General features: G+C 52.4%; 1 protein-coding gene across 1 annotated transcript in view; it reads right to left on the bottom strand.

Annotated features, from left to right (window-relative positions):
* Nucleotides 1-998: 998 nt before the first annotated feature.
* Nucleotides 999-23,759, bottom strand: part of PDIA5 (protein disulfide isomerase family A member 5) — a 90,252-nt gene continuing 67,491 nt past the window's right edge. The window contains exons 12-17 of the mRNA XM_057696984.1: nucleotides 15,647-15,717; nucleotides 14,949-15,109; nucleotides 11,105-11,235; nucleotides 6,835-6,905; nucleotides 1,606-1,740; nucleotides 999-1,229 (exon numbers count right to left, since the gene is read on the bottom strand). Coding sequence (XP_057552967.1) covers nucleotides 1,149-1,229; nucleotides 1,606-1,740; nucleotides 6,835-6,905; nucleotides 11,105-11,235; nucleotides 14,949-15,109; nucleotides 15,647-15,717 — 650 coding nt within the window. The 3' untranslated portion in view covers nucleotides 999-1,148. The remainder of the gene's footprint in view (nucleotides 1,230-1,605; nucleotides 1,741-6,834; nucleotides 6,906-11,104; nucleotides 11,236-14,948; nucleotides 15,110-15,646; nucleotides 15,718-23,759) is intronic.

The raw sequence follows: 23,759 nt of genomic DNA on the forward strand, positions 1-23,759 counted from the left end.
GAACTCTGCGGCCCCCACCCCCCCTTTGGAGGGCCCATCAGCAAGGCAGGGGCTGCAGGGGAGGGGCCGGTCCAGGAAACGGGGCTCTTCCCACAGGCCAACTCCCCTGTAAGGCCACCAAAGTGTGCTGTCCAGTGCTGCAGCGCTGGCAACGCCACCTCCGAACCACCCTGAAGAGCCCGGGGCAGGACTGCTGCCCAGCACTGAAGTCGAGACAGGGGCGCGAAGCTGTTTCACTCCCCGTGGAGGAAGACCACGGCTCTGGAAGCAGCACGGGGCACAGGGCTGGTGTCAGTCACGCAGGGATGCAGAAAGCAGGCCTGGGCGGAAAGATGGTCAGGAGAGAAACGTAACAGAGGCAGAGTGAGGCCTGGGGGGTGCCTGTCCACGAGAGCGCGGTGTGAAGATTTGGACATCACCGTGCTGGAGCGAGGGGAGCTGGTTCACAGACCCGGCACCTGCACGCTGAGAATCAGCCACCAGGTCCCACACGCCATCCCTTCCATCCACGCTAGATGCCCCTTCCAGCCTGGGCTCGACTGCTGCACTCATCCCTCAAGGGGAGGCTTACTCTTCTTTAAAGGGAGAGCCGGGAGGGAATGGAGAGAGGAAGAGAAGACAGAAATGGCCCGAGAAGGAACAATATGTAAATGCATTCCGGGAAAACACACCAAAACTGAAACCACAGGCATCTAGAAAAAGCGAACGCTTGGTTCCCGTCAGCTTCAGAATCCCATTTTCCCTGACCACCTTAATGTATCTCCCCGCAAAATCAGTCATTTTCCAACAGGGTACTTTGTGGTCCGATTCCCCTGTTCTGCTCTCCAGCGGCTGATAGGGGCCAGAGCCCCGTGCCTTCCTCCTCACCCACCTGCCCCCGAGTCTCCTCCGGGCAGACGTGACCGTGGCGTGTGGCTCTCCACCTCCTAAAAGAGGATGTGGAAGGAGGGAGGACACATCTGTTAGAACAGGCTCCGTGGAAATAACCCACACAACCAAACAATTGGTTTAATTTTATTTCAAAATTGTACAAAACGGCCGTCAGCGGCTATAAAAAACTTCATCTTCAGAACACGTGGAAATTCAGAAAGAACAACAAAACAGGTATCGTTCACAGTGTGATGGAAAAGCTTTCTCTGAGGCAGAAATTACAACTCTTCCTTCTTCCTTCCTAGTCTCTCATGGTCTCCCTCCCGGAGCGTTCGAATAAAATTGGTAAATCCCGACTCCTGCAGGGAAGTGGAAGAAAAATAAAGGAACTTCAACCCGAGGCGGATTTGCACCCTCCCCCCGCTCCCCGACCTGCGCATGCTCACTCCTCTGGCCGTGCGGGGAGGGTCTGCTTGGCTACGCAGAAGCCCTAAAAAGGGGGTGAGGAAACTCTCCTGCACCCCGAATCCCCCCTGCCCACCCCCACTCCCCAAGTTCTGGGGCCAGGATGTGTGTGAAAACTCCTTGGGATTCTCTTCCAGCCTGGCCAGAGCCTCGCCTGCTCAGCTCTGAGCATCGCAGAGCTGACCTCTGCTGTCCGGGAAGCCTGCTCGGCGGCTGTTTCCCTGCCGGTCAGCAGACAGAGCTCGGCGCGGGTGCCTCCCCGCAACTCACCGTCGGACTGGTGTCATACTTCTCCACAAACTTCCCGTAGTGGTAGTAGTGGAAGGTGGGGTAGGCCTTGATGGCCTCCTGCTGACACAGGTCCTGGTTCTTCTCTTTGATGCAGTCAACAGCAGCACAGGCCGTCTGCAGGGCCAAGGAAACCGAGGGTCAGCACGGGGGTCTCCAGTCTGAGAGTGGAGGCCTGGACCAGGCTGCACTTGAGGCCCACAGCATGTGCTTTTTGACCTCCTCCCCAGTAGCAGGGATACAGTGAACCAGAGCATCCCCACCCGGAGCTCCATGGGGACCGACAATGCCTGTGTCCAATGCCCCAGGCAGACTGGTGAGGTTCGGGGACTCAGCTTGGGATGTGCTCAGACTATGACCATAAAGGAAATTATGACCTGAAAGCATCTGTAAACACCACAGGTTTTGTGATGCTTTCTGTGAGGCACTGTGGGACACATTCATTCAGCCACTAACATCTCCTGAACATCTCTTTGGGGGAGGCAGTGCGGTACCAGGGTTAAGAATAAGAGCTCTGAGGTTAAGTTTCCCGTGTGCGAGTTTTGGCTTGGCGGCATATTAAGACTTAGGACATTATGGAGACTGAGAGAAGTCAGGTGACGTGAAAGGGCACAGGAGCTGGCACGTGGCTGGTGGTCAGTACACGTGAGCTGCTGTTACAGTCACGCCCACTGGCCCCAGACGCACGCTCTGTCCCCAGCAGGAGCTCAGCATCTGGTCCGGGAATTGCGTAAAGAGGCGAGTCCAGGGCATGACAGGAGGGGTGTGGGGGTGTCCAGGGTGCAAGACGGCCCGAGGAGGGGCGCGGAGGCGCTCTGCAAAGTGTGCCACCAGGGTTGAGGCCTGACGCAGGAGAAGCAGGTTCCAGCCAGGGGAGACAGTTCAGCACGACTAAAGCAGTTTTGGGTCAGAACGAGGTTCCCAAAGTGGCTGCTGGCCTCTCCTTGCCCATCTAACAAATCCCACGTGCTGGGTAGTTTTTCCTTATTTACCGCTCTCTCCCAGGAAGAGGGTAAAAAGCAGACATGGGGCACTTCCCTCCTGCTGAGGGTCGCAGCACAGGGAAGCGGGGAGAGGGTCAGTCAAGGGCACCAGCAGTCCACAAGCATCACAGAGGGGCATTGATGGAAGCCCTGCTGTGGGCCAAGACTCTTCTAGATGCTACAAGGACAGTGGTGACTTTGACAAAGTCAGTCATCGAAGAGCTGACATTCTTACTGCGGGAAGGCAGTTACAGACACGTAACAAGCGAGATCACTGTAGAGTCCAAGGGATGCTCTGAAGAAGTTAAAAGTGGGTGCTTGGATAAGACCAGGCCAGAGGGGCTGCTTTCACCAGGATGGCCAAGAAGGCCTTTCCGAGGAGGTAACATTTGATCCAAGACCTGAGTGATGTGCAGGCAGCCAGCGCATGAAGGCCCGAGGAGAGAGCACCCAGCTAGGACCAGCCCACACCAGGACCTGGCAGAGGAACAGGCATGGTGTCTCCGAGGGCCGGAGCCCACTCAGGAGCCCAGACGGAACGACCGCCAGGCTGGAGGTGTACACCGGCCGAGCAGCCGTGATTCGCAGAGTTCTCTGGCCGCTGGTTACTCACATTGGGATGGAGGCCCTCTTTCCAGGTAGGAGAGCCCTACAGACCACCGACGGTCACGCTTAGCGGTCTCTTACCTGTGCCCAGGTGAGCAGGGCTACCGTTCTGCAGGCAGCAGGGCTGACAGTGAGGAGTGACGTGTGGCCTGCACTCTGGTTACCAGTCACTAATCCGCCCTCACCCACCCTCACAGCCCTCTTCTACCTTTGCAGCTACGTAATGTCCTGTATGGTGAGACCTCTTAGAGCAGAGTCTGCAAACTCTGCACACAATTCCTCTCTGGCTCTCAGTCCTGTTCTATTTGGCCCACACAGAATTTAAAAAAAAAAAATCTGAATTAGCTGCCAACCTAGAAAAAGAGCCAGATGATTTTACATGAAGTTTGGCTCTCCAGCTTCTCTTTAAAAGGCCAATCGGAGGGCACTCGCCCTGCACTCCCACAGGCAACACGTGGCTGGAAACGAGGGGCGGTTGTCTCCTCCAGGCAGGTCAGATTGCTGCCTGCCTGCGTCCATGTGCAGGCTAGCCCCGGCAGGCTTCTGAGAACCCCAGCTCACCTTCTAAAGCCCTTCCTGAATCATTTAGAAACGTGAGGGAGAGGCTCCTCTGGCCGTCCTCAGGGTTCCGTTTCTCGGGGCAGGTGCGAAGCGGCCAGGCCAGGCGTGACCGGGCGCACAGGGCGGGCAGCCTCTGTGTCCGGCGCTCGGCCAGGGGCCATCGCTCCCCTGCTAGGCTGTGAGAGTGTTTGCTGAGCATCGCTCCAGGCCGCCGCTCTCCTGCATCTGCTTTAAATTATGAATTTAATTTGTATACATGCCCTGGAGCTGTGGGAAAAGTAGTGCATGGTTTTATAAATCGACTAAATTAAAAATGGGTACTTATTCTGAATCCCCTAGAATAGCTGCCAGCCACACACACAAAGCGATACTTGTGGCTGCAAAGGCTCCTTCGCTCTCAGTCTCTGCAGGAGAAGGGGAGACAAGCACAGGCCCTTCTACAGGAAGTGGCTTAGACTCTTTGGAAAGAAGGCAGCAAATAAATCTCCGTGCATCTATCCCAATTTCACCTGAGCGCCTGCCCCTCTTATACCCACTCAAGATTTGCACTGACTCACCTACAGCACCAAACGTGTGCTAACTTCTAGATTTGTTCCACGGAAGGTGGCTGTCGGTGCCCTGCAGTGTCCCCTCTACCCAGCACTTGCCACTGGCACCTGCAACTCTTGGCCGAAGGGAGCCAGAGGTAAGGCCTGCGATGGACGGGGCTTGAGGACATGTCTCCCCTGGCTTTCTCGACCTCTGAAGGGGATGACTGTCCCTGCGGAGGTCTCCAGGGACTGGTTACCCACACTGTGATTTGCTCATCAATGCACCTGCTCTGGCTTCCCTTTCTCCATCCCCTCATCTGCTTCCTAAGACCAGCTCCCCCAAAATCCCCTGCACTGGAGTCCCAGGCGCTGAGTCCACTTCTGGGAGACCTCTGACGATGCCTATCTGTTCAGTTCTCATGCTGCCCCTTTCCAGCTGGGTAACTTTGGGCTAATCATTTAACCTCTCTGAGATTCAACCTTCTCGTCTGTAAAATGAGAGAGGAATAATACCTAGTTGACTAAACTGCTGTGAGGACAACACGACATAAGGCTTTAAAAGTATTAGCAGAAGAGGAGCTCTCAGGAAATATCAAACACATTATCCAGTTCCTCTATCCAGTCAACATTTACAGAGATTTCAGGCGTCAAGACTATGGGGGATTCAAGGTCAAATGAGGTCCCTGCCCTCGGGGAGCTCTCCCTTCTGATGGAACTTGAGGGACGACACACGACACGCACAACACAGCCACAGCCTCGTCAGCCAATCACAGACGGGCTCCTGCTGCCCCAGGGACCGCCCCTGGGATGACCTTGCACCTGGCCGGGAGCTGCACTGCCCTGCTGACCCCACCCTACCCCCTCCTAGGCTGGGACACCTTGGTGTGCAGTGAGAGACAGGCCCCACTTGGCCAGCCCAGTGGTCCCCTGACCCCAGCCTGCACCCACCAGCCCTGGTCCTCCACGGCCACTTCCGGAACGCCTTGTGTTTCAGCACTAAGCGTACGCAGCCCTTTCTCCCCCCAGCACGTCAACTGCTAACGTCCCCAGTAACCTCCTGGGAGGGGCAGGCTCCCCAGTTAAAATATGAGCTGCCTCACGCGGCTTTATTGATTCAGTAAAATAAATCTCTGCAGGAGCTAATATTGACTTTGGCTATGAAAATGGAAGTGAACAACCAACTGCATATTGATTGGGGAAGGAACAGGGACCAGTTTCTGGGTAGGAAAAAAAAATGCAATTCTGACTCAGAGGCGGCAGCACAGGGTGTCAGGAAGCATCGGGAGTCAGGAGACCCAGTTCTGGCAGCCACTCTGCTCAGGCCCCGGGTGCCAGAAGCAGGTGGAGTGGTGAGGGAGACAGAAGACAGAAGTACCTTGCTGTGCCCCTCTCCATGCAGGCCTGGTGGCAGGGAGAGGAGAAATATTTTTCTGGTCCTTGCGTTCCCTCCTGATGGTGAAGGGTCCCTCAAGGGCACAGGCAGGGCTTGTGGGTGACAACGGGACTCCCCAAGTTCAGGGTAGGGGCTTGGAGTCTGCGTTCTCACACACGTGCCTGTGGCCCGGGCTGGCTTCCTCTGACGTGCTGTCCCAGTGCAGCTCTCACCACCCCATCACCACCACCGCAGGCTGATACAAGGTGACCTCAGCATCTGTATCCCACCTGCCCTGGCTGCGCCTGACAATTCCACCCGGGGAGATAAGGCAGCAAGGCAGAGCTGCGTCGACTTTGGGTTTGGGTGTGTGTGAGCACATTTTGGGGGCCTTTCAGGGGACAGGTTCCTATGATGGGGTCCCAGGCTAGGAAGAGCCTTGGAGACCATCTAGACCAGCACCCCAACTTTAGAAGAAGGGACCTTGAGGCCTGGAAAGTCCTCCAGCTCACAAAGTTTAGCAGCGGCCCAGATGCACCAGCCTGAGTTGCGGGGTCTTCCCCCGCCATACACGCCCTCAGCCGCGGAGTCTGCCCTGTGCTGGAGCTGCCTGGGGGACGTGCCTGGGCCCCCTCCCCACACTCTAATCCAATCTGCAGCTCGAGCTTGTTAATTTTAGGCTTCAGCAGTCGGCAGCTCCAGGAGCCTTGCGCTCAGGCGGGATGCGGCTCCGCGCACACGGCGCACACGGCCTCGCTCTCCTCCACCGTGGCCGCCTCCAGTCGACTTCTGTTGGATTTTTTTATTTGTACTTTTAATTATATAAGTAATGCATGACTACAAACCCTACCATAAAAAGATGTGAGCACTAAAAAAGAATAAACAAATGACCCCCTTACCACCCCCTCCTCCCAGGCAGGGCTGTAGCGGCTCAGTGCACTCCTTTCAGTTGGTCCTGCAGCACAAATGCAGCCTGCTCTACCCTGCCTTGTGAAACGGGTGTCCTGGTTGCCAGGAACCCCCAGGGCTCGGCACAACCCGTTTGGGGGGGTGGGGGTGGGGTGGGGAGGGCACCTGAACAGAAGGGAGGGAGGAGTCGGCACTGGGGGCAGGGGACGTTGGAGGCGGGACCAGAGATGAAGAGCAAGGGTATCGTTACCTTTCGGTCGTCTTTGAAGGTGTCAGCAGTGGCAGTAAAGTGTGGCACGACCTTCTTACAGTGTGGGCACCCTGCGTGAGAGAAGAGAAGAGAGCCGCACATGTAGGGGAGGCTGCGAAGCCAGGGGCCCTGCCTGGAAGCTCCACAGAGGCCGTTCCAGGAGTTTCTCTCCACCCAACAGACGATGGGGTTCACCTGATTCCACTCCCTGCACTCCCCACCGTCAGGGTTCATGTATCAACCCCACCACTCAAACCCTCCCTGTGCGGGAGCTGCCTGGGGGCCATGCCTGGGGCCCCCACCCTGTGTGTGTGCTGTGGGCACAAGGGCTCTGCAGGAGGCCTGGGCCAGTGCTGGGTCAACTCCAGCCCCGCACCTCCCACCCCACCCTCTCCCACCACAACCCCCCCCCACAAGGCTGGGGGTGGGGGAGATGGACACGGTGGCCTTGTTCTGCAAGCTCCTTCCACAGAGGGCTTCCCTCAGGGCTCGGAAGAGCCTGATCCAGGATGCAGGGGGAGCTTTGGGCTTAGAAGAGGAGGATGCGTGCTCAGAACTCTCTGGGCCTGTTACCAAGTCCCTTCTCTCGCCCCAGTGACAATGGCACATCTCTCTACGTCATGACTGAGGAAGCGGGGGCTGGGAGCAGCCACTCTGCCTGAGCCCGGCGGCTCACGCCCGGCGGCTCACGCCCGGCGGCTGACTCCATTTCCAGCAGCCCCCACCCCAGACCGAGCAGCCAAACCAGGCCCCTGGTCCGCACGCTGTCCTTCCACCCCTGCGCTGCAATCCACCCCAACCCCGGATCCAGGAGCCGGAGGTTCAAGGTCAGGCTACGCGGAGGACCGGCTGCCGGGAGTCCCTGCCGCTTCTCAGGGCCTGGGTTCCCAGCCCAGGGACCAGGACCCGCAGTTCCGGAGGCCCTGGATGGGACAGAGCTGCGTGTGTCGCCCTGGGCCCCTCCAGCTCCGACGACAGGTCTCAGGCCTGGGGCTGGTACCCGTGTGGGGCCACCTCCTCTTCCTGTCCCAGCAAGCCCAGGCCAGCAACCACTGAGCAGAAGGCCCAGGAAGCTACCGTCTTCTATGTCCCAGGTCCGCTTTCCTGGCCCCTCCCTCAGCACTGGTCTCTAGAAACCCAAGCCCGCCCCTCCCAACCACTCTCAAGACACTGAACACAACTGCCAAGAGAACAGAACTGCTTTGAGGGAAGGATTTCCCTGACTGTGGTCATTAATTCTGATCAAAACACAGGTGGGAGAGGCCAGATGCCCCCTGGGGAGACCTTGCTCAGGCCAACTTCCTGACACACAGCCAGGCCTCCGGCGCCCTCCCACGGCCCTGGGGAAGCCCAGGCTGGGGACTGAGACAGTCTGGCTCATCCGCTCTTCCTCTTTTTAAAATAAGATCATAACGACTGGCATCTCAAAGGGCTTTCTGAAACCAAATGAAGGCTGAGCTACAATGTTAATCTGAATTTAGCGCTTGAGCCGGGTCCTGAGACGGGGCGGGACCACCCGTGTGGCCTGGCTGGAGGAGTGGCCTGCTGGCCCCAGAGCAGCGTGGGTGGTGATGGGGAGGTGGCTCAAGGGGACTTTCCCAACATTCATCACAGGAGTAGAGAAGGGCTCTGGGCTGGGTACACCAGAGCTGCCCCAGGACCGAGTTACACCAAAGCTGAGGTGAAGTACCTAGCACAGCCTAATTCACGGCAGGTGCTACCCGCAATGACAAGAACACCGTACTGATCTGACCCAGCAGGGGTAAGAATGGCTCAAATTCATGAAAACATCAGACTACAAAGGAATGATGGTACCGTAGCTTTCAAAACGTTTGAAGAGCACAGTGTGCTGGTTGAGAGCTCGTCAAAGCATGCCCTGCGGCACACAGAGGTCCCCTGTGAGGGGCACGTGGATGCCCACTACGACATAAGGCTGGCCTAAAATAAGCTACTCCCTTCCCCCGTATCTGGTATCACGACTCATTTCTCCTTTCTAACCTATCTGCTCACTGAGAGCATGAAGGTCACTGTCAGCCTAGTGCCAATTCCTGCTACTAGCAATTTAAAGCATCTGGGTCTCAGGTGAACGGCCTTCTGGTACATCTCATTTTCTCATCATCCCGAAGAAAGATCACGGCAGATGAATAACCAGAGGGGAGGCTGTTTTCGAAAGGGCAGGAAGACGCTTCCCAGAGGTGTCGGGGGGCCGCAAGAGGCATGATTTCTTAACTTGGGCTCTTTAAAAAGGCTCACCTCTGTACAGCAGGAAACCAAAGTAGCCTCCCAGAGTGGGGAAAGAGGAACAAAGACCAAGGACAGGACAGAAAAACTCCAATTCTAGAGACTCAGCCAAGCTGGCCTAAGAAGGGCAGTCACCATGACCAGGCCATTCAGAGCAAAGCAGGGGCTTGAAACAGCAGAAAACAATGAAACAGCAGGAGGAAGCTGTGTAGCAACTGGGGAGGCGGGATGCGGGGGGAGGCGGGATGCGGGGGGAGAGGAGAAACGGGGATTGGCATTTGCTTTTTACTTTCTACCCACCTTTATCAGATGTGACCTTACTGCAGCATTGACATCCTTTATATATAAGTTAAGTATAGGTTATATACTATATAAATTATAAATAAGGATACGTTGGTTTCATCACTGAGAACATTTGAAAGGTTCTTTTTGTCCTTAGCCGGTTCCGTCTCCCCGCCCCGCCCCTGTCCACTGATGCACACACATGTCTCTGAAGCCGGGAGCAGAGCTCAGGACAGGGAAGAGCAGCAGGGGAGAGGAGACTCCCCGCACCAAGCCCTGTGCCAGCAGCTGAGTCGCTCAGTGACGGGCCCTGCGTGGTCTGGACTGTGTTATTTCTTGTCAGGGCAGACGGTGAGTCCCTTGAGGCCGGCAGGGACCAGGCCTCCTTCCCCTGTATCCTGGGTCCCAGACGACACCCAGCACACAGCGGTTACACTGGTTACTTGAGGGAGGTCACCAGCACCCCAGCAGGGTAGGCGATCCCACTGAAGTCTGGGGGGAAGGGAGAAGCACTCCTGGGGAAAGTATTTAGTCTGGACTTTCTCAAGTCTTCCCAGTGGCTGGTCAAGGACTCCTACTGCCCTGGCCAGGTTCTCGCCGGCTGCCAGGACAGTAATTACCTTCTGAGTCATGACTGTGACTAAAAGAGGGCACCAGCCCAGGCTGCAGGAAGGGCTCTGTCACTAACTTGCTGCCAAGCCTTGGGCAAGTCAGGCATCTCCTGGGTCTCAGTCCTGCACCCCCAACTCTGCCCAGAAGGAAGACAACATCTTAAGATCCATCCGTCTTCCAGGCTTACTCTAAGGACAGAGGACAGCAAGAAGCTCTATAAGGAACCGGAAGAGCACAAGGCCCACTTGCAGAAGAAAAGACAAAAACAGGGACGTGTCAGCCGCCCGAGGGCAGGGTCTGAGGCTGGGCCAGGAGGTGACCTGCCCGGACAGTGAGAGCTGAGGACGAGGAGAGACTTTACGGACTGTTGACACTGGAGAGGTAGGGGCAGGAGGTTAGGACTAGACCGAGCTGCCCGCTTCTCTGTGGAGCGCAGCTGTGTTATCCCCAATCCATGACGCTAACCTGTAACCTGGGCGACAGAGAGGGCAACAGAAGAGCGAGAAATTCAAGAGCCTTTCCTTCATGCATCAATGAACAACTTTAAAACGGGAATACACACGATCTGAGATCACACACACCAATGAGAGCAGGTGTGTCATTCCCTCAACTTAAGCTTCGATTAAAATGGGGATCACGGTGGGGAGTTCTGAGCGAACGTGACTGTACTTTTACCAGCTTCAAACCCATAGCCTCAGAGCCACTTGGGAAGGTCAGGGAGAGGAGGCTGGGCTGGGAGTGCTCAGGAAGCTGAGGGAACCAGAGGCCTAACTGGGCTGGCGGAGTTCCCCGCTGCTAAGTCCCAAGGTTCAAAGGTGACGTCAGGGCCTGGGGGGACGGAGGGAGTCGGGTGGGAGGAAGCGGCCGGGTGGGGGATTCCAGGGACAGGAGGCGACCTGACCACAAGCAGGCCCCTGGCACAGACAGAAGCAGAGGCCTACAGGACTGACGTGAGGACAGGACCTGACAGAGCTGGCCCCGGATTCTGAAGGACCTCATCCCGGAATGAAACTGGAGCCCGGCTCACAGCAGAGACGGCCCGTTCGGCCTGCGGCTGCCGGGGTCCAACCTTCTGGGCTCAGTCGGGCGCACCCCCTCCCCGGCCCCCCGGCCGGCGAGCGCCCCAGCCACTTACAAGGGGCGTAGAACATGACCAAGGCGTGCTTCTTCCGCTTCAGCGTCTCCCGGAAGGTGTCCCCAGCCAGATGCAACACGCTGGTCTGCTGCTCCTCCCAGGCGGGGTCTGGGGGTGGAGGGGACTCAGGGCTGCGAGAATCGGGGGTGGAGGGCAGACCGTCATTAGGAGAAATTCACGTACAGGCGGGGGCTTCCACCGCCCCAGCCACTCAGGGGAGCACATGAGAAACACTCCCTTTGCATCCTTTCTAAAACTGAATTTAAAACCTCAGTTTAAACGTGAAGTGGGACCCATCTGCAGAGGTTCCCGAAGGAGTCTATTAAGAAGCCATTCTGTTACGGTGTGGAAGACCCGAGCCCCTTTTAGGACAAAGAGCCTCTCCAGTCGTCTCCTTGCCGTGGGGAGAAGCCCCCGCCCCTGGGCTCCTTCCCCTCCCTCCTGCCTCTTCTGGGACCCTGAAGCACCCTCCGTTATCTGCTGCTCCTGAGCCTTTGTGCCGGTGGTGAGAGCACGCGCCACCACGGAGTGAGGTGGGTCTGGGTTCAAATCCAGATTACTGCCCACCTGTGTGACCTTAGGTGAGTTACCAAACCCCTCTGTGCTTCCACTTTCTCCTCTGTTAAATGAGTACAATGATACCTATGTCCTGGGATCCTTACGAAGAGCAGAGACAGTGTATGTAAAGCACCTAGTTGGCCAGGCAACACACAGCTGCTAAGAGCCTATATATGCTCTCACAAATGGCAGGCGCTCGATAAGGGTTTGCCATCCCTCAGTCTCTTTCCGTGTACTGGTTCCCTCCACGCGGCCTCACAGATCTCCAGGGTCTTGTAAAGCCTCTGCTGCCCCCGTCCTCCTTCCTCCAACCGCACGTCTCCTCCCTGCTCTGAGCAGTGTCTCTGGGGAGCGGCCTGGAGCCCGTGCTGTCACACGCACCCCTGCGCTCCCTGCCTCGCCCCGGCCCCACCTGGCCCCTGACCGGCAGGCCCCAGGGCTCGTGCCCAGCGTGGGCAGCACGGGCACAGCGCCCCACGGCCACCCTCCCCTCCCAGAAGCCCCCACCGGCGCCTGCGGAGACCCCTTCCCCACCTTCCCCACAGCCCTCTCTCTTCCCCCGGCTCTATCTCCGTGTCCCTGCGATTCTCAAGCGATCTCATCCACCCGCGCGGCCTCCGTACTCCTCTAGGCTGAGGATGACGCGAGCCCTGGCCTCTCATCCAAGCCCCCTATTTCCAGGTGTTTCCACCTGGAGGTCCCACCACAATCCCGGCAAGACTTGGAACTCTTCCCCTCCTCCACACCTCCCGAAACAGCGTTCCTCCCCAACGCCTTCCTGTCGGTCACTGGCACCTCTGCTCCTGTGACCAAGACCAGCCCCTCCCAGCCTTCCTGTCCTCCCCCCTCCTTTGCCCTCCAGGTCCCTGTCAAACACCCTGGGCTCTCTGGCCGACACTGCCCACCAACCTCCTGCTCTGCCCTGTCCCTGAATCCTGCCTCCCGGGCTGGGCTGCGGGTGGACACGTCTCAGTCACCTGCGCGCGGCCACGTGTGCACAAGCCTGGACGCGCCACTGGCCTCCCCCGACACCGTCTGCCTGCCCTCCTGCTGGTGCCCTCAACCCCCCATCTCAGAGCACCTGCTCTTTATGCTCTGCCTGGAGGATTCCTTCCGAGCTCCCCAAAGACTACCTGTCCCGAGGCAAGGCCTCCACCTCTCTGAACCTAAGTTTCTTCACCAAGGAAATAGGAACAAAAACTCTGGCCTCTGTAGGATCTGAGTACGGAGTGGGGCAACGGCTATAAAAGCGTGCTGCCACGGCTGGGAAGGTTCCAGCACTTGGGGGTGGTGCTGTCCGTTACAGCATCCCATGAGAGCTGGCGTCAGTAATAAACACAGCTGCTCCTCTTTGCGTATTTCCACATATCATGCACTGTGCTAAAGCACAATAATCCAATCTAATCCTCCAGACCAGTCTACGGGAAAAATCTACTTTACAGATGGGAAACTGGGGTCAAGTACATGGCTCAGGGTCACGATCTGAGTGCAGGGCTCCCAGACTCCAAAGTTCATGCTCTTACCCTAGTGCCTTCCAGGCGCTCAGCAGTGATGACTATGGACAGGAAGGACAGAGACCCTCCATCTCGGTGTCCAGGCCTCTGGCGCGGGGATTAACAACGATTAATGCTCTGGTTCCCCCAGCTCTCTAACCACAGTGCAAGCACCAGGGACCTCGCCTGAGCCTCCACCCTGCTCAGTCTATCCCCGTAAACCAGCACTGGCACCAGAGCGAGGCCAGAGAGGCGGGTGTGAAGAGCAACCTGCCTGCTGCACCAGAGGCCCGGAGGAGAGAGAGCCTCGTCCCTCTTGGAGATGAACCACTAGCTCCGTTCCGGTCCCCAAGACAAGGACTGGCGACTCTTAGAATCCACCCCCAGTGATCAGCAGGGAAGCGGCGGGGCTGAGACCTGGACCTGGCCAGCCCACTCACCTCTTGCCAGGGCCTCTCCTGAACCCAGTGGTTCATCCCATTCCACAGCTGGTGTTTCTCAAAACCCCACGGCTGAGGGTTTCGTTCACACCCCCTGAATCAAAGCTTCAGGGACAGGAGCCCTAGAATCTGCGCTTCAAGAAGCGCTCAGCACCAGGTGACGCTTACACACATCCAAGGTCGAGGCCCAGTGTGCTAACAAAGTAACGCCCTCTGGATGCTGCTGTTGTGCACAGTTCTCGCGTCCCTTTGTGCCCCTGAAGTCCTGGTTCTCACGGGGACATCATTACACCACGTACCAGGGGCCTCTGCAAAGGCTAGAGTACGTCTTCTTTTACTTTATCTCCCGCCCAGTGCGGAAATGAGGCAGTATTCTCAAATATTCAAGTTATGTGTGGATGTGCGTGTGTGTGTGTGTCTCGGGGGAGGGGGAGTGGACAGGAGGAAGCACCTGTGTGGTGGCCCAGTTATTCCCCTCGCAGGAGGCGGAAATGCTAAGAACTGCGAGTTCCAAGGTCTTCGTGTTCTCTGCACGTGCAGGCTGCCGTGGGCTGAACTGTGTTCCCTGCCCCAAACTCGTATGTTGAAGTCCTAATCCCAAGTACCCAAGGATGTGACTGTATTTGGAGGTAGGGTCTTTAATTAAGGAGAGGGCATTAGGTCAAAATGAAGTCATTAGGGTAGACCCTAACCCAATCTCACTGGTGTCCTTGAGAACACAGGGAGAAGATGCACATGGAGAGACCTCAGAGAAAGCAACCCTTCTGACATCTTATACTGGACTGCTCCCTCCTGACATCTTATACTGGAATTCTGGTCTCCAGAATCATGGAAAAAATAAACTTCTGGTGCTAAGCCACCCGGTCTGTGTTCCTTGTTGTGGCAGCCCTAGCAAACTAATACCCAGGCTGAAGGAGCTCTTCATACCTTTATTTTCAACCCCAAACCCCACAAGCTGCACTGTGGACACTACTGAAGGCCCACACTTGGGCCCCTGTGAGTCCAGCTATGGATGTGAAGAGCTGTGTGTTTTCTTCATTCCCTCAAAAGGAGTGGAACAAAATGTAGATTATGAAACCTGGGGCTAGGACACTGGGGAAGGGGTCCTAAAAAAACAAAATACAGGGTTTACTGGAGCTGATGAAACCGCACCCAGAAAGGCCACCCATCACCTGCTGGATGAAGACACGTGGTCAGCAAACCAGAGGTGGCTTTAGGATTGGGAAGTCGTATCGGTCTTGGCTCCCAGGCCCTGAGCCAAGGTCAGTGGCTCCTAAGCTTCACCTCCTCGAGGTCCTCTGCAGCGGCTGACAGCCAGAGACCAAGATGTGCTATCAAGACCATCACACTTACTTTTGCATCCACTCAATGAAGCTCTTCTTTGTTCTGAGCGCGGGCACTGCGTACTTCTCTCCGTTCTTAAAATACTTGAGTGTAGGAAACTCAGAGATGTGGAATCTTTCTGCCAGGGCCTTGTTGACGGTGGCATCGACAGCTGCAAGGACACCAGAGCTCTGGGACAGGGGAGAGGCCAACCATGCATGACAGCCTCAGACGCGGTGCTGGCAGAAGAGGAGCCCGGACGCCTGCCCCAACCCACCCTGGGCCTGCCAGAACCTCACAGGGCGGGAGCTTCATATATCCTGGGAACAACTGGACACTGGCATGCCCATCATTCTCATTTGCAGGCTGAGATGAAGCCTTTTAATCTCCCCCACCAACCAAGCTGTGTAGACTGCAGCTGTTGCCAACAGGCATGGCCCCACAGAAAAGAGGGAGAACCTTGGGGCTTCACCCCAGAGCCATGACCTGGCCGAGGTCCCCTGGATGGGTATGGGAATGTGACCCCACAGTCTCTCTGCACCCCTCCATCCCTGGTAAGGGCCCCATCGTCTGACTAGAACACATCTACTTGGGGACACAGACGTACTGCAGGCCTCCAGGGACCAGGAGAGCTGCTGCAGAGCTTGCAGGGGAAAGCTGTTGTAATGATTCATATCACTGACCCTTTAGCAGAGAGTGGTGGGGGAGGCTGAGGAAAGGAAGCTTACGTCTGCTTTTGCGTGGAGGACTTCTGCTGCACTCTCAAACTCTGGTTTCATTTTCTTACAGTGTCCACACCCTGTGGGAAGAAATAAGAAATCAAGAGAAACCATTTCCATGGCAGAGAGGCTCCAGGGATGTTCCCTGCCCCTGGAAGACAGCTGGGTCCTAATCCCAGATACCAGGGGTACCCAGGAGAAAAGAACAGCACCAGCTCAGAGAAAAGAAATCTTCTGCCTGGTCCACTGGGGGTGGGAGGGGCACAAGAGGCAAAATGAAATAACTACATCAACGATACCGGTGATATGCATATAGGTCCTGTGTGCCAGGCATCGATCTAAGTGCTTTATATCCTCACAACAGCCCTACGAAGGTATGAACTACATTATCTCCATTTTATCTCCATGAGAAAACTGAAGCACTGAGAGAGTGGATGACTGCCCAAGGCTACGTACACAGCCACAGGTCACAGAGTTGGGCTGAAAACCCAAGCAGCCTGGCTGGAGGCCACAGCCACCAGCAGCGTGTGCATCCCAGCACCATGCTACTGTCACCACCATCATCTTCTCCAGGGCAGAAGGGATTGTGGGCTTGGAACTGGGAATAAGAATTCACAGGAGCAGGAGTATGGGAAAAAAATCAAGTTCCAACTGTCCCCACAAGGGAGGAGGTATCATATGACAGGCACTTGTCATTTCCAAGTGAATGGCATTTTCTTGGGATAAAGACTGCCTTGCTCTCCTCTTCTTATAACCGCCTGAATGAAATAATATGTTACAAATAATAACATTTGATAATTAAAAAAGTAAGCACTTTGTGTAGGTGATGACAGGACATTTGTAAATTGCTTTCATTTTAGTAGAAAAAGTACTTTCTGGCATCTACGCAGAAGGGGCTGTGAGGTAAGTAGGACCAGACTGGCTCAGGCTGGAGACAGCTCTAAAGGGATACCTGGCTGGGGGTGGGTACACACAAACGAGGCTAAGTCGATGCAGGCACATGACTTGGCCTTCTCATGGGGTGTGCTGTTGCTTGGGAGCTTAGAGCACCATGATCCTACTACTGATTATTGGGAAAAAGAAAGACAAGAAAGGAAGACATGTGGAGACCAAGCAATATGCTACTAAAAAACCAACAAGTCAATGAAGAAACCATTATTAGATATTAGAAAATATCTTGAGACAGATGACAATGGAAACACAATTTTCTGAAATCTAAGGGATGCAGCAGCAGTTTTAAGAGGTAAGTTTATAATAATAAAAGGTCAACTTTAAGAAACGAGAAACATCTCTCAAATAAACAACTTAATCTACCATCTAAAGGAATTAGAAAAAGAACAAGTTAACCCCAAGGTCAGTAGAATGAAGGAAATAATAAAGATCAGAGAGAAAACAAATAAAATAGAGACCAAGAAAACAATACAAAAGATCAATGAAACCAAGAGCTGGTTTTTTGAAAAGATAAACAAAATTGATAAACCTTCAGCCAGGCTCATCAAGAGAAAAAGAGGACCCAAATAAACGAAAGAGGAGAAATAACAACTGATATCAGAGATACAAAAATCATAAGAAAAATACTACAGTTATATACCAACAAATTGGACAACCTAGAAGAAATGGACAAATTTCTAGAAACATACAACCTTCCAAGACTGAATCAGGAAGAAATAGGAAATCTGAACAGACTGATCACTAGTAGTGAAGTTGAATTTGTAATAAAAAAAACTTCCAGCAAACAAAAGTCCAGGACCAGACAGCTTCACAGGGTAATTCTACCAAACATATAAGGAAGAGCTAATAGCTTACTCTTCTCAAACTAGTCCAAAAAATGGAAGAGGATGGAACACTCCCAAATTCATTTTACAAAGCCACCATTACCCTGATACCAACAACAGACAAAGACACTACAAAAAAATAGAAAATTACAGACCAATATCTCTGATGAATGTAAACATCCTCTACAAAATATTAGCAAACCAAATTCAACAACATATAAAAAGAATCAGCCTTTTTTTTTTCCCCAAGCGTTCACTCCTGACTCCGGCACTGATCCGGATGCCCGAGGCAGAAGGATGTTTGACCTCCAGATAAGCAAGGCGCTGCTGTGCATTCATTCCTGCCAGCACCGGTGGTGACAGCAGTGGCCCAGGTGGCAACTCTCCGGCCAGAGGCAGCGGTAGGATGCACCAGCAGTAGTGCAGGGACCGGGTCCGAGCCTAGCTGCGTTACCTCCCTCGCTCGCTCACTTCCTCCTTGCGTGGCTGGCTTTTCTCCTCTGGCTGCCCACGGGTGTGATGTGCTGCCACCGGTGCCCCGCCGCTGACTGACCCACCTCTGAGCTCACTATCAATATCAGCCCACATCACTGGAAAGATAATTTTGAAGACATGTTTTGCTGAAAAGACAACTGACAAAAATTTTATGAATGGGATGAACATGTGCCAGTTAACTGACTACCTACTGCAATTTGAATGTTAACATTACCCACCTGGTACATTACCTAGTGATGTTCCCATTTTCACGATACCCTATTTCAGTGTGCTTGCCTTGATTAAAGAAGTCAAAGTGGAGTACCACAAACTTGATATGGATAATAAAAAGAATCATACACCATGATCAAGTGGGATTTATTCCAGGGATGCAAGGATGGTTCAATATCCGCAAATCAATGTGATACAACATATTAACAGAAAGAAAAATAAAAATCACATGATCATCTCAATAGATTCAGAAAAAGCACCTGACAAAATTCAACATACATTCATGATAAAAACTCTCATCAAAGTTGGTATAGAGGCAACACAGCTCAGCATAATAAAGGCCATTCATGACAAACTCACAACTGACATCATACGCAATGGCAAAATGCTGAAAGCCTTTCCTCTAAAATCAGGAACAAGACAAGGATGCCCACTCGTGCCACTTTTATTCGACACAGTATTGGAAGTCTTAGCCACAGCAATCAGACAAGAAAAAGAAATAAAAGGCATCCAATTTGGAAAGGAAATAAAATTGTCACTATTTGCAGATGACATGATACTATGTATAGAAAACCCTAATCTCTCCACCAAAAAAACTATTAGAATAAATGAATTCAGTAAAATTGCAGGACATAAGATTAATATACAGAAATCTGTTGTTTTCTATACACTAATAATGAACCATCAGAAAGAGAAAGCAAGAAAACAATTCTGTTTAAATATTGCATCAAAAAGAATACCTAGGAATAAACTTAACGGAGGTGAAAGACCAATATTCTGAAAACTATAAAACAGTGATGAAGGAAATTGAAGATGATTCAGAGAATTGGAAAGATAACCTGTGCTCATGAATTAGAATAATATTGTTAAAATGTCCATACTACCCAAAGCAATCTACAAATTTAATACAATCCTTATCAAAATACCTATGACATTTTTCACAGAACTAGAATAATTGTAAAGTTTATGTGGAACCACGATAGACCCCGAATTGCCAAAGCAATCTTGAGAAAAAAGAACAAAGCAGCTGGAGGAATCATGCTCCCTGACTTAATACTATACTACAAACCTACAGTAATCAAAACAGTATGGTACTGGCACAAAAACAGACACATAGATCAATGAAACAGAATAGAGATCCCACAAATAAACCCACACACTTATAATCAATTAATCTATGACAAAGGGGGCAAAAATACACAAAGAAGAAAAGACTGTCTCTTCAGTAAGTGGAGCAGGGAAAAATGAACAGCTAAATGTAAAAGAACGAAATTAAAATATTTCTCACACCATATACAAAAATAAACTCAAAACAGGTTCAAGACCTAAATGTAAAACCTAAACTCTTAAAACTCCTAGAAGAGAACACAGGCAGAACACTGACAAATTGTAGCCAAATTTGTTTGGATCTGTCTTCTAAGGCAAAAGAAACAAAAGTAAAAATAAACAAATGGGACCTAAATAAACTTAAAGCTTTTGTACAGCAAAGGAAACCACTGACAAAATGAAAAGAAACCTACTGAATGGGAGAAAATATTTGTAAATGATGACTGATAAGGGGTTAATATCCAAAATACATAAACAGCTCATACAATTCAATATATATTAAAAAAAAAAAAAAAAAAACTCAAATAACCTGATTAAAAAATGGGCAAAAGACCTGAACAGACATTTTCCCAAAGACATTGCTAATCATCAGAGAAATGCAAATCAAAACCACAATGAGATATCACCTCACACATTTCAGAATGGCTCTCATCAAAAAGTCTACAACTAACAAATGTTGGCAAGGATGTGGAAAAAAGGGAACCCTTGTACACTGTTGGTGGGAATGTAAATTGGTACAGCCACTATGGAAAACAGTATAAAGGTTCCTCAAAAAACTAAAAATAGAAATACCATATGACCCAGAGATTCCACTCCTTAGTATATATTTGAAAGAAACAAAACCACTAATTCGAAAGGTACATGCACCCCAATGTTCATAGCAGCATTATTTACAATTGCCAAGATATGGAAGCAACCTAAGTGTCCAGGAGCAAATGAATGGATAAAGAAGATGTGGTACATATATACAATGGTATATTACCCTACCATAAATATTAATAAAATTCTGCCATTTGTAACAATGTAAATAGACCTAGAGGGCATTATGGTTAGTGAAATAAGTCAGAGAAAGACAAATACTCTATGTTATCACTTATATGTGGTATCTAAAAAATTAGACAAGTAAATGTATACAACAAAACAGAAACAGACTCACAGATATAGAGCACAAACTAGTGGTTATCAGTGGGGAGAGAAAAGGTGGAAGGGGCAAGATAGGGGTATGGGATGAAGAGATACAAGCTACTGTGCACAAAATAAATAAGCAACTAGGGTACAGCACAGGGAAACATAACCACTGTTTTGTAAAAGCTTTAAATGGAGTACAATGTATAAAAATATTGACTCACTATGTTGTATACCTGAAACGAATATAATATTGTAAATCAACTATAATTAAAAAAAAAAAAAAGAATCTGGACCAAAAAAAGAAAGACAGAAAGGAAGACAGACAGGTACACACCAGTATTATCAGAGGAGACCTCCCACCCCCTCCAGAAGCCACCAAACCATGTAAACAGCTTTCCTGCCTCCACACGAGCACATGGTTGGGACAGAAGTTCCTCTCTCCTCCAAGGTCATTCCTGCAGAGCTCAGCTCCACAGGGTACTGAGACACAAAGAGGTCCATCCATTCCTGCCTCTTCCAACTTCCTCAGTCCACGCTCACCTTGTTCCTCCCAAGGACAGGGACCCCACAGTGGCTACCACAATCCCCTCTCACCACCCCCTCCACACACACACTGCTAACAGAAAACCCAAGTCAGAGATGTCAAGCCCTCCTCTGGACAGCGTGCTTTGGGGAAGCTATGAGATGACTCAGTGGAGGAAACGCACGGATGGAATCCAGCCCAGGGAGTGGCTATAATTCTCAGCTGCACCGACATGTTGGTCCTTCTCAAATGGGCCCAAGGAAGAGGGACACCTGTGGGCTCACGGGCTGACTAGAGCCCATCTGGGATCCCCATGAACCGTACAGGTATCAAAGCCATCACGATATTAAAATGTGAGGACATTATTTTCCAGAAATGAAAATAGCGTTATCACAGCCCCTTTGTACTTTCTAAACAAATGAGCTACAAATGTGTTTTCTGTTTTGTTTTGGTAAATTGCTTGTTTGGAACTGAAAATGTGATTTCTCTACAGAAACAATCTTATACACAGATTCTATGCAGTCTCAAGAGTGACTACAAAAGCCCATTCAACAGGATGTACTTGAAGCACGTAGAGCACGCAGTGTTATTTCTATCTCACTGAGCTGTGCCCCAGTGGAAAGCACACAGCCCACAGTCCAGCTTGGGACTTCCAGCGGACCTGCCCTGCAGGTGGCAGCCGCCCGCAGCAGCCAAACGGAGAGCATCCTCCTCAGCTCAGGGCAGACTCTGGGCTTTTTTGGGTCACGGACACTCTTGAGAATTTAACGAAAGCTTCTCCCCCACTGATGCATATATATTCCATATTATGAATAACCTCAGAGGGCTCTGAATCCCCTGACCCACTCGCAGACCCCTGGTTACGAGGCCAAGGCAGGGAACGGCTGACTCCAAGGCAGTCACTTTCCCACGGGAAGGTTAGAAGAACAAGGAGCTGTCCCCACAGGTGTCCAGGCTCGGGTATCCTTCCACGCGGATGCACAGGTCCAGAGTAAACTGGATGTTCTAAGGAAGAGTCTACTGACTTAACTTGAATTATATTAAGATTAAACTTTTTTTTTTAATTCTCACTAAAACAGAAGGAATAAATCACTCTTTGGGGCTTACAGTCAGGAGGCTCTACAACTCTTAAAGGAAACCCCAGGCCTGCCCCCACGCTGACAACTCCCTGCCCCCTGCCCGACCTCCCGAATGGGGCAGAGGGGGGTCACCCTGCACGAAGAGACGCTGAGGAAAGGAAGCTCAGAGGCCTTCCTGCTGCTGGAGGGCCTGTCACCCGAGTTCTTTCTGCCCTAGAGGAGAAGAGTGGCCTGAGTCACAGCCACTCGGACGCCCAGGCAGGCCTGGGAGACCCAGGCTTCAGGCTCCAAGTGCCTCCATGGCAGGGGGGAGGGGCAGGAAGGGATGCCCCCCGACACCCCCTCCTCTACCAGGATATGAATGGTGCTGGCAGGCCAGTGCTGGCAGGGTCCACGGTCAAGGTGGCTGGTGGGACTGGGTGGGAGTGGGGGGAGAGAAGGCAAAGCTGTTCACAGAAAATCACTATTTCTTTCCAAAATGTCCCAGTTTAATGAGGCAGGACCCCTGAAGATGAAGCAGTTCACCTTTATATCTTTGTCAGGCTCAGCCCTTTGATCCCACTGCCCTCTGGGGAAGCAAATAGACTCCACGTCACCTGCCAGCTTCTATCAGTGGTGGGCCGGAGATGGACTCTTGAGACGGAGAACTGGCGCACCGGGAAGATGACCTGTGATAGACCTGCGACGCCCGCCCTGGACACGGGAGGGGTGGCTGGAGGACATGCCAGGAGGCACCAGATTCTCTGGTGTGCGCTCATGGCTCTCTCCTGAACCTCCAGCCCCATCTCACAGGACTCTACCGAGGAGTAAAAGTGCTCAAGTCTCTGCACTGGTCTTCCACACACTATCTCAGCAGCCCCACGAGACACAGGCCAGAGACCACCAGAAATGACGGCTCTGGGAGATGAAGTGATAAACTGGGGTCCCAGGGCCACTGTTAAACGAGATGGGATTAGAAGTCGCATCTTCTGGCTGGAGCTCACTGTGACCACATGAGCCAATCTTTTCCCTGAAGTTCTGTCCACCCACACCCAGCTCACTCCATCACTGACGGGTGAGGCCTCTCTACGTGGAGCGTCCACCTGGGCTCTGGCCCCTACGTTGAGTCTCCAGTTCACTCCAGCTGCACCGAACCACCTATTTCTCTCCTACTCACAAAAGACGTATTCATAGACTTCTGTGGCATTTCATTGTGCATTGCCTCGTGACTGCTACACCGCTGTCTCCTGATATTTAGGGGCGGCCAGGGCATCTTTTCAAATCATAAATCAGATCGAATTCCCTTGGTCAAAACTTTCCAATGGCTCCCACTGCAAGTGGATCAAAATCCAAACTCCTTCCCACAGCCACAAGCCCCACACCAGCAGACCTTCCTACCCTCCAACCTCAACTCAGGGCATGTCCCTCCCGTCCTCTACTCTGCAGCCCGTGGCCTCTTTCTGCTTTCCTATCTCAGCGAGCTCACGTCTTCCTTCACATCTCTTAACATGCTGTTGCCTGGAACACAATCTTCCCCCAGGTCTCTGCAGGGCCAACCACTTCACATTACGCAAGCTTTAGCTCAGATTTCACTTCTACAGAGAAATTCCCTGGCCATCTGACCACCTAACCCATCATACTCATTTCCAACAGTCTGTTTATTTTCTCGACTGTACTCAAAATAGCTGGAGTCATCTGCTTACTGGAACCTTCCAACCCCCTAACTGGGACGTAAGCTCTGTGCAGGCTTAGCTGTCGGTCTCGCTCACCACCACGTCCCTGGTACAGAGGATGGCATTCCACACACTCTGTGAATGAATGAACCT

This window comes from Hippopotamus amphibius, chromosome 10, assembly GCF_030028045.1.
Source record: "Hippopotamus amphibius kiboko isolate mHipAmp2 chromosome 10, mHipAmp2.hap2, whole genome shotgun sequence".
NCBI lineage: Eukaryota > Metazoa > Chordata > Mammalia > Artiodactyla > Hippopotamidae > Hippopotamus > Hippopotamus amphibius.